This window comes from Lactuca sativa, chromosome 4 (assembly GCF_002870075.4).
Source record: "Lactuca sativa cultivar Salinas chromosome 4, Lsat_Salinas_v11, whole genome shotgun sequence".
Lineage (NCBI taxonomy): Eukaryota > Viridiplantae > Streptophyta > Magnoliopsida > Asterales > Asteraceae > Lactuca > Lactuca sativa.
The window spans coordinates 151,849,946-151,861,181 of record NC_056626.2 but is presented as its reverse complement, the minus strand read 5'-3'; the positions used below and the strand labels follow the sequence as shown (position 1 = coordinate 151,861,181).

Genomic DNA, 11,236 nt, shown 5'->3' with positions numbered 1-11,236 from the left:
GACCTTCTTCTTTGGTGTTTGGGCTGGTTAAGATGGACTAGCCTTCGCAGCTCTGTTCTTTATGCCCTTCTTTGGTTTGTCGACCTCCTTGAGAATCTTGTAAACATAATTTGTTATTGGGTGAAGACCGGAGGCGGGTAGACTGCGATAGTGAGTTCACTTGCTGTAGGAACATTGCGAAGCATCACCTTAGGGATGGAAACGATGAAAGAGAATCTTGAAGTATCAACCAAGATGATGTTGGTGGTGTGGAAAATCTGAATAGCATAATGGAACCTTCTATGACTTGGATGTTGAGTCGATCAATAGCCCTTCGAACTACGAGAGTCCAGAAAAGAGCACAGGAGATATCGTTGTGTCGTGTAGTCGAAAGAGTACTCTGGACCAGTTTAGCCCAAAGCATTGAACCATAGTCAAGGTTCGCTCCTGAGTAAATGCAATACATTAACATCATAAATAGCTTTCTTGCACAGTCTGTGCTGGTTATCCTCTCAGAGATGATTTTGAAGAGAAGGGTAAAAAGAGCATTTCATATTGGTGTCAGATTTGGCATCTTGAACTTAGAGACGGTGGTCAAAACATACTTGTATCCCATTTGGTAAAACATCTCCAAGATTGCAGAGTTGGGGACGGATTCTAGGTCGATTAAATCACGCCCTTGTGGAATCCCTAGCAATTGACAAAATCACGACTTGGTGATGCGATTTTTCTTAATTTCGATTACAAAAATAATTTGTTCTTCCCTTTGCTGATAGCTTGCAGTCGAATATGCCTTGGATAGATAAACCAAGGGTACGATTTCTGATTTCGTTAGTGCGATGACCAGGGGAATATCAGACACACTCGATGAGAGGTTGAAGAAAACCATCGTACTTGGCGGGATCAAGGTCCAGAATGAGATTTTGGTTACCCTTGATGTTGAGAAGTGAGGATTGAGCCATCTGTTCTATGACGGAAGGGTTTTTTGATGAAGTTACCATGGATGCTTGATGAAGGTGATGAGGAATAGTAAATAGAATAATCGCCGAGAGAATTTTGAGATCTTTTGAAAGTGGTAATGAATAATGAATCGTCAAAATCCTTTTATAACGTATACTAAGAGAGAGAAATATGGCGGTTGGTTACATCAAACACTGAAACGTCACCTAAAAAAGAAAGAGTGACAGCTGTGACCTGTGTCAGGCGGCGTGACAGCCGCATCAGTTTCAAATTTTCACTCGCCCAAATCTTATCCGTTTAAAATGTCGTTTCAGTTACGCCCTTTCCTAGCCGATTCAGTTATAGCCTTTCACAATTAAACGCCAATAATTATTCTGCGAAACTAAAATTAATCATGAGTACCACGAAACAGAGTTTGGAAAATCACAAGGATCTTCGTGCGAGAGTGTGCCAAAGATGAAGAAATAAATCAACATTATTATATGCGATTCTAGTGATGTCTATTAAGACATAAAGCATATGGATTCCGGGCATTAATTGCTTCCTTCATAGTCAAAAGAGACTTTAAAGTGTATGTGTGGTGTCCCGTCGAATTACGATCATCTGTTTGTTGAGAAACAGTGAAAGACTTCTTTTCATTAAGCTTAAAGGGTGGCTTCATCTTCAACCAAGCTACAAAACTTAACATAAGTCCGAACATTTAAATGAAGTACTTGTCTGACCAGTGTAGTCATAAGAACAAGTATGCTTTGGAATTATTTTATATGACTTGGATAAGTATAGAAGTCTCAAGAAAAAAATAAAAATTGGATCTATAGGGAAGAAACGTCTTACGAATAGAACATTTCATTAAGATCACACAAAACTAAACAGAGATTTCATGGTACTGACCACGAAGGTGGACATTCATTAATTCCTTGGTGAAAAACCTAGAACATGTGTATTGTTCACCACCAATTCGTGAATATGTATTGGATTTTGGGTTTCACTCAATTCGTGGTGATAACGAATTTAAGATCATAAACACAGAATTTGTGTAACCATAAACCTCAATGGTAATATCTGAGAGTCTCAAGGGTTACATTCATGAATGTGAAAGTGAAGGAGAAGTAGTGGGAGGTGGTTCCAATGAAATAATGTACTTCTGCTATGCGAAAGTGACCAAGCAGTTAACTCTTAACTCAATGTGAGAAGAGTAAGGTAGCTCATGACTTATGTGAATAAACAACCTAATTGGGGAGAAACGATTGGTGTTATCAATTATTTAATGCTTCAACATAAAGTCTTAGAGGCTTCGGACTACATGCAACAACATGCTTCTAGGGACACTTAACTAGTGCATAGTCTAGGAAATTTATACCTGCCCCATCATTCGTAATTGAGATCACCAAGATATGTGCATTCAAACTTCTCAATTATCTAATATTTTTGGTATTTTTGAATATTTTATAAAAAGAAATAAGTAGTGAAATTAAAGAAAATATATTTGTTTTTCTGAAAAAAGAAATATAAACAGAAATAAATAAAATATTTTTGGATTTTTGTTTTTTTTCGAAATATAAATAAAAGCAAAAGCAAGTAAAATATTTTTAGATTTTTGTTTTTCTGAAAAAGAAATAAAACCAAAATAAATAGCAATAAAGAAAATGTACAAAGGATACATGAAGTTTCGAACCACTAATGAACAGTAGATTGCAAGTCACTACAAACATTCACACCAATTCGCAGAGTGATCAGTGGACTGCGAGTCACTGCGAGCGTTCACACCAATTCGTAGTGTGAACAGTGGACTGCGAGTCACTACGAGCGTTCACACCAATTTGTAGTGTGAACAGTGGATTGCGAGTCACTAAGAGCGTTCGCACCAATTCACAGTGCAACCAAAACTTTTATGATTGCAAAGGTAGTTTTGGAACTGATTCAGCCTCAATCATTCCTAAGCCTTAAAGAATGCGATTACAGGTTTGTTCAGGCAAGGCTTTCATGAAGATGTCGGCTAGCTGATCAATGGATCTCACAAAGTGTATCTCGACATTTCCATCTTCCACATGATATTTGATAAAGTGATACCTTAGTGCGATGTGTTTGGTATATGAAATTTGCACTAGGTTGTGACATATGCGAGTGGCGCTCTTAGAATCACAATACAAGGGGATTCGCTTCATATTGATACCATAGTCACGAAGCTGACTTTGAATCTATATAATTTGTGAAGTACAAGAGGAAGTGGCTATGTACTCTACTTCAACAACTGAAAGGGAGACGTAAGTTTTTTTAGATTGCCAACTTATGAGTTTTCCATCAAGAAATTGACATCTTCCCGTTGTACTTTTTCGATCTAAACCGCATCCTCCGAGATCAGCATCCGAAAATGCTTGCACAAAGAAACCTGAACTTGAAGGGTACCAAATCCCTACTGAGGAGGTTCGTTTGAGATACCTGAAGATATTCTTAATAGCAGTCATGTGGGGTTCGCGAGGATTCGCTTGAAACCTGGCACAATAGCAAACATAAAAAATGACGACTGGACGACTAAGAGTTAGATACATCAATGAACCTATCATTTGACGATAGAGTGTCATATCAGCAGTTGGTTTGTCCAGAGACGGTGTCAGTTTCTTTACGAATACAATAGGAGCCTTCACCATCGAATCTCCCACGATTCCAAACTTAGCAAGTAAGGTCTTTGTATAAGCTTCCTGATTGATAAAGATACCTTCCTTACTCTGTATTATATTCAAACCAAGGAAAAAGTTAATCGGGCCCATGGAGCTCATCTTAAACTTAGTTTCCATCAACTTTTGAAATTCAGTAGTTAATTCAGGGTTAATTGATCGAAGATGATGTCATCAATGTAAATTTGGACAATCATTAAGTGGTCACCATCTTTCTTGCGAAAGAAGGTTGGGTCGACCGATCCTTGTTTAAATTTAGCCTTTTTTTAAAATGAGTAAGAGTTTCGTACCACGCTCTTAGAGCTTGCTTTAGACCATAAACTGCTTTGTCCAGAATGTAACAGTGATTGGGATACTTTTCGTTTATGAACCCTGGTGGTTGTTCCACATATATTGTTTCTTCTAGTTCCTCATTTATAAAGGCACACTTAACATCCATCTGATGCATCCTCGCAACTGGTGCGAGGGTTTCTTCATAGTCAATGCGTTCTTCTTGGCAATACCCTTTAACAACTACTCTTTCCTTATTTCATATCACGTTTCCCTCTTTGTCTAGATTGTTACGAAATATCCATTTTACACCAACAACAGATGCATCCCTTGGAGTGGGAATAAGTCTCCAAACCTTGTTTTGTTCGAATTCATTGAGCTCCTCTTGCATTTCTTGCACCCAAACAGAATGATCAAGAGGAATTTGAACAATTTTAGGTTCAATTTTGGAGATAAACGAGTTGAACATGTAATATTCCATTTTGGAGAATAGTGCAGTCTGATTCCCCTTTTGTTGTGCTCTCGTAAGAACTCCTGGATATGCTTCTCCAGTTACTTGTGTCTTGGGATGATCACTGGTCCATTTGGTTAACGGATGGTAATTTGGATCATATGTTGGATCCAGTTCAACATTTACATCCTAAAATTCTGACTACACATCCAAATCATCATTCGTATTTTGATTCACCCCCTCGAATGATGTAGGTTCTTCTTAATTTGGAGTTGAACCCTCCCCCTAGAGTGGTGGTTCTATTGTGATTTCAGGGGTTTCGTTTTCCTCCTGCACAAGAGATGCAAGGTTGAAGTGAAACCCTCCCCCTAAGGTGTAACAGTTGAGCCTTTTGATTGTGACGGAATTTCAGAGTCTTTTAGAGTGGGGTGATCGTGTTCCATAACTTTCACAGCATCATCAATAATATTTTTCAATTTGTCTTCTATGTTGTTTGATGTCTTGGATTCTGAAGAGATTATCTTGTCAGTTTCTTCAAAGAGGTTCATCAATTCCTCATAAAGGCTGGAAAGAGGAATTATCATCTGAGTTTTCACAAGAAAGATTTCCTCTGATTGGGACTCGACCTTTTGATACTTCTTAATATAAGTGTCATCAAAAGTGACCTAGTAGGTATCTTCGATGATCTTTTGTTTAGAATTCGATATTCCTTCGACGTTAAAGGATACCCCAAGAAAATTCATTCGTCAGCTTTCACATCATATGTGTTCCTTTGTTCCTTAGTGTTAAATATGAAGCACCTAGAACCAAAGACATGGAAAAACTTAACATTAGGTTTTCTATTATTCAATATCTCATAGCGAGTGACAGAGAATCGCTTATTAAGGATTGATCGATTTTGGTTAAGGCAGGTTGTTCCAATAGCATCAGCCCAGAAGTAGAGTGGCAGATTCGCGAATGATAGCATGGTTCTCGCAACTTCACACAAAGATCAGTTTCGTATTTCAACGAACCCGCTCTGTTGAGGAGTATAAAGATCCGAAAAGTTGTGTGTTACTCTTTTCGAAGTCAGAAATTCTTCAAATGCTTGGTTTTTTAATTCCAAACATTTGTCACTACAAATGTTACGAACCAACTTTCGCAATTGTATCTCAACCTGCTTTATAAAATCCTTGAGCTTGGGAGTGGCGTCTGATTTCTACTTAAGAAAATGAACCCAAGTAAATCCAGAAAAATCATCAACAATTACAAGTATATATTTGTTACCTCCAACTCTTTCAATTGCAGAATGGACCAAAAAGGTCTATATGCCAAAGTTCAAGTGGTTCTATGACTTTCGTATTCACAACTGTTGGATGACACTTCCTGCTTTGCTTCCCTAACTCACAGGCTACACAAAGATGTTCCTTATCAAATTTCAAGAATGGAAGCCCTCGCATATGCTCACCAAGAACGATTTTATTGATACCTTTGAAATTGAGGTGCGAGAGTCTACGATGCCACAACCAGCTATCATTTGTAGAAGCTTTCGTAAGTAGGCAGATGGCACGCTTCCCTTTGGTGGGGTTTAGATTGAGTGGATACATTTCACCTTTGCGCTTTGACTTTAGGAGCATTGTTTTGGTCTCCTTTTCAATAATCTCAGATCCTTCATCATTGAACGAAACTTTCAATCCGGGACAAACAACCAACTATGAAACACTTATAAGATTGTGTTGTAAGCCTTCCTTGTATGCAACCTTGAGAATGGAAAATTCCCCATTCGTGATCATTCCATAACCCTTTATTTATCCTAGAGTATTATTACCAAACTTCACTCTTCCTCCATCTTTTAATGCCCTGAACTCTCGCGATTCTTCTTTCCTTCCTGTCATGTGACGCAACATCCACTATCAATATACCATTCAGACTCAAACTGCTCGTCATGAATCACCTACAAAAATCAAAGAGATTTAGGAACCCAAAGTTGTTTGGGTCCACGTGAGACTTTCACAGAAACAAAAAAAAGTAATAGCAACATCACCTAAATAAGATCTTTTAACCAAGGTGGTGCTATCTTTCTTTGTAATTTGAAAAACAATGATCCTATTATCTTTTAAGTTCTTATCCTTTGTGGATATTTTCCTTTGTTTATTTTAGATTTGTTGCTTGACAGATTTCTTCTCAAATTTCTTTGGGTTAGTTTCGTACCTTTTGAAAGGAATTTTAGGCTCCGAAACTATCTTTCCTTTGCCCTTAACATCTTTTGATGTCTTGGTAGAATGTGAGGCACTCTTCTTAAGAGAGAAATGACATTTTGACTTCTCCTTAGGTTTCGCTTGATTTGAAAAAGAGGGTTTTTGAAAAACTTTAGCTTTTGAAACCTAAAGAAACTGAGACTGAGTTCATGAAAAACTCTTAGGATTCGCATGTGAACACACTTTCACATTTGGATTGGATGTTTTTTCTTGAAAAACGAAGTTAGGATTTTTGGTTTGCCAGAAGTGCTTTCTTTCCTTTATATTTTTATTATATATCGCATTTCTTTGATGTTTTTTAGTAGAAAATTGCTAAGAAGATTTGTGAACATTAGCCCTAGATTTTGGCCTTCTGACAAGAGTTTCAGTCTGTATGGATGATGTATCACTTGGAACATTCTTGGTTCCACTTAGACTCCCTTTTTCGTAGCTTGAGTCGACTTTGTTTAGCGATTCTGCTACATATCTACCCTTTGTTCTCCAAGAGGTCATTTCAGAGAGACCTTTGGTTTTGTCTGCATTGTCAATAGGAGCTGACCAAAAATATTTATCCAACCATCTTTATTGTCTTCTTCGACCAGGGATGTTAGTTCCACAGTGTGATTTTTTATTGAATCCCTTGGTTGCGAAAACCTGATTAGGAGTAGTTTGAACCTTTGGGAAAATAATTGTTTTTACTTTTAAAACTTTTTATTTATTTTCAGAAACACTGCAATTTCAACTGAATTTTCAGAAATTAAGACTTTCGTAGGTTCAGGTTCGCTTTTAACAAATTTTGAGCAATCAACCTCATCCTCCACAGAGATTTTAATCATATCACTATCATCATCGAATTCAGATGTATTTTCAACATCAAGTTTATTTTTTGAACTCAACTTAGTGTTTAATGAGTCAAACTTCTGTACAGTATCAGATTTAATTTTCTCTTTGTCATTTTCATCCGAAAGTTGTTTCAACATATTTTTGTGATTTTTGGACTGTATGTAAGATTCAATTTTTTCCAGTCCTATTCTATAAGCATCAGAGACTTCGTCAGATGAGACGATGGATTCACACATGTAACAATTTGCATCGATTTTGTCCTCTTTCAATTCAAGAAATGGCAAAATCATCTTATGAAATTTCTTTCCATTGTCACAATCAAGATGTAACTGGGTAATACTAAAATAAAGTCTTTTGGCAATTGAACAAAAAATGTTTCGTTGTTTTAATATCCCCAAATTATCTCTTTGCAAATAAATCAATTGATCCCTAAACTTGATCGGTTAAATAAGAATTATTTAAACGGGTTCTTTTTAAACTTTCACTGAAACTAGAGAATGTATACTTTAGATCATCTAATTCAGTTTCATATTGAGACACAACAATATTTAGAGATTTAAGAATAGTGTGTACCTTGTTTATCACCTTCTCACACTCTTTGACCTGCTGAGGGACAGGTTTTGTTGCGAAACAATTGTCGAAGACACGGCCGCCTTCAATAGCGTATCCTCTAAGCTCTGAAACATCATTGGTCACCATCAAGCACCTTCCACAAAACTGAAAAATGTCATATTTTGCCAAGAATCTCCTCCCATGAGTTGGCCTATGAATTTCTTCGTCTTCAGAATCAGTTGACCACACTTCGACTCTACCAAATTCATCATCCTGTTCCTGCACAATTAAAGCAGGTTTATTGTCATCAACACTTTTCTTCTTCTTGATTTCCTCCAGCTTTCTGATGAAATAAGTCTCATCATCCTCCTCTTCTTTCTTCTCATTCATTCTTTTCAACATACGCTCCTTTGCTAGATGATTTTTGGCATGACAATAATTATAGTCATAGCCGGAGTCACCTACAAGCTTCTTTTCTTTCTTCGCTTCTTCCTTTTGAGAGTTGATCGTACTCTCATCCTTCACCTTCTCAAAAATATAACTACCCTTCCAGTTTCGGTTTTTGTTGCGACCGAAATTCGTCTTTGGGAACCTCTTAGGGTTGGGCACCATCATGCCATACACTTCCTTTGAGAGTTCACAATCGAAGATATCTGACTTCGAACCATCGTTAACAATCTTCTTACCCTTGGCTACAAGAGCCAAATAACCTATTCCAGAAACAATCTTTCCCTCACTTGTCACTTCGTCCTCATGTGACCTCAGAATACCAACGAGCTTTTCCAAGGAGTAAATTTTGAATTTCTCGTGTGCTTTAACTTTTGACACCATAGCTTTCCACTCAGATCTTAACTCGTTCATGAATGTAACCTTCTACTCTATCAGTTCACGTTTGATCTTGTGCTTCAACATCCTGCTTAATAGATGGTTGTAGCAATTAAACGTTTGGTCTAGTTTCTCCTCAAGCTTCTGAACGAAAGCTCCAAACTCCGAAAGTAACAGATTCTGAATGGTATGTTCAAGATCAGCATCTCTTGAGTACGGTTCCCTAAGCATATCCCATATTGCTTTTGCAATTTCGCAGGAGCTTACCAAGCGAATCGGCTGGTAAAGCAAAATGGATGATCCTCATAGCCTTGACATTGCTGATTAACTTGTCTTTTTCATCCTATTGTATGTTTTCAACATCGATAAGAAGAGCTTTATACTTAGCTTGAGTTTTAATAACCCCCTTTTATACCTGTGTGAGCAAACGTCTCCTTGGTTATTGCATCCCATAACAATGAACCATTGTCTTCAAGCCCTAGCACGTAATCCTCAAACTGCAGAAACAACACTTCATAATCATTTGGAGAGAGTATATCTAACACCCATAAAATTTACGCCAAATTTAAACTTTTAATACTAACAAAAGAGTCATATAGTAATTGTTTTTACAAAACATTTCCAATTCATTTATCATCAAAGTGTCCCAAAAATAGATCACGGAGATGAGGAGCGGTACGGTCACGCCTTCGCCTTCCCTTGCTCTCCTGAAGTACTTGAAATAATGAACTGAAAACTGTAAGCCCGAGGGCTTAGTGAGCTATCCCCAAAATACCAATACCACATTGGCAGAAACCATAACCATAACGATAAATCGAACAACACACATATTGGGCCATCGGTCGGACTAGTTCGCCCTACTGGGCCTACAGTCTAGCTGAATCTATCCTGAGCCTTCGGCATGAATGGTCCGCCGCGTGGGCCTATAGTCTCCCCGGACTGCTCAGAGGGTGTGTTGGCCTTTAGCACAAAGCAGGACCGCCTCAACCCAACCAACAAGCAGCTAACCATGTGCACATACTATCATATACTGGTTTATACACATTGCAATCATATCTATCTCATTGACCATCAATCATAGAGTTTCACTCGCAACTAGAGTTTCGACCTAACAGGTCACTAACATACCAATCCTCACGGATCATAAAAGCATAACATACTATCTATCCTGATTTCTATCTAATGGATCTAAATCATATGTAGCATACCATAAAAACCGATCTAATCGATCTCTGATATAACAATCATCCTTAACAGGATCAATTATATCAAAGCAATAACATAACACCCATCCTAAACCAGGGTGAAATCTAGCATAGCAATAACACATGACCATCCTAAACCAGAATGTCATTCATAAAGGGCCGGCCCTGGTGCCGTAGACCCTATCGATATAGTGAGGATAACTCACCTTGTAGATGTCGATAGAAATGCAAACTCCAACTATCGGATCACTCGACACCGGCTCCACCACCTATAACCATAGCACAATATACACATAATTTCTTACCCTTATAAGACACCCCATAACCTCTTAGAAATTCCTGATCAAGGTCAGAGTCCTCAGTCAAGGTCAACAGTCCATGTTGACCTCTACTCGCCGAGTGCACTCGGCCACTCGCCAAGTCCATGGAGCACATTCCAACTCGCCGAGTCATCGGAGTGACTCGTCGAGTTCCTTCGAATCCCGATCAATCCTTAAGGGCCACCCGTCGAGTTTCCTCCTTGCAACTCGACGGGTACACACGCAAGTCTTTCCAAGGGAAAAGCCATCCGACTCGTCGAGTTGTTCTTCAACTCGTCGAGTTTTATGGAGATCTTCATCTGACTCGCCGAGTTGTTCATCCAACTCGCCGAGTTCAATGACCATCTTCATAGGACTCGTTGAGTCACCCTTGCGACTCGCCGAGTCCATCCAGTCCTTTTTCCATACAGACTTGTTTTGAGCCATGCAACAACTCCAAATCATAGATCCAAGCTTCTAGGGCATACTTACCACGTAAAGTTGCAAACTTTACGTACATGCATGGCTATAAGGGCTCCAAATATCTATTTTAAGTTCTTAATGAAGCTTCTAGTCCAAGAGGGACTTCAACTACAACCAATATAGCAACTTTATGACTCTAGCACCCAAGGAGGGTCCAGATCTGAAGTTACAACTTCAGATCTAGCCTATAGCTCAACATCCCAACTTGAAAATCCATAAAAAGCCCTAGAACTCAACAAGAGGAAGGAAAAGGAAGTAAGAATGGCACTTTGATACCTTCAAAATATGCTAGCTGAGGTAAAAACCCGTTTTCCCTTCCTTTCTTGCTTCAATTTCCTTTGCACTATAAGCTCCCTTCCTCCAAAATCCTCTCTTCCAAGCTTTAAACCCACACCAAGGCACACACACGAATTAGGGTTTATAAGGGATCTCAAAGACTGTAAGGAAGCCCAAAAGAGGCTGAGGCTCCTTTAAATAG

General features: G+C 38.4%; 1 protein-coding gene across 1 annotated transcript; it reads right to left on the bottom strand.

Moving 5' to 3' along the window:
• Window positions 1-3,137: 3,137 nt before the first annotated feature.
• Window positions 3,138-3,716, bottom strand: LOC111898911 (uncharacterized mitochondrial protein AtMg00810-like). Its single transcript, XM_023894799.1, has one exon. The coding sequence runs from the start codon at window positions 3,714-3,716 to the stop codon at window positions 3,138-3,140; it is 579 nt and encodes a 192-aa protein (XP_023750567.1).
• Between the last annotated feature and the right edge of the window lie 7,520 nt (window positions 3,717-11,236).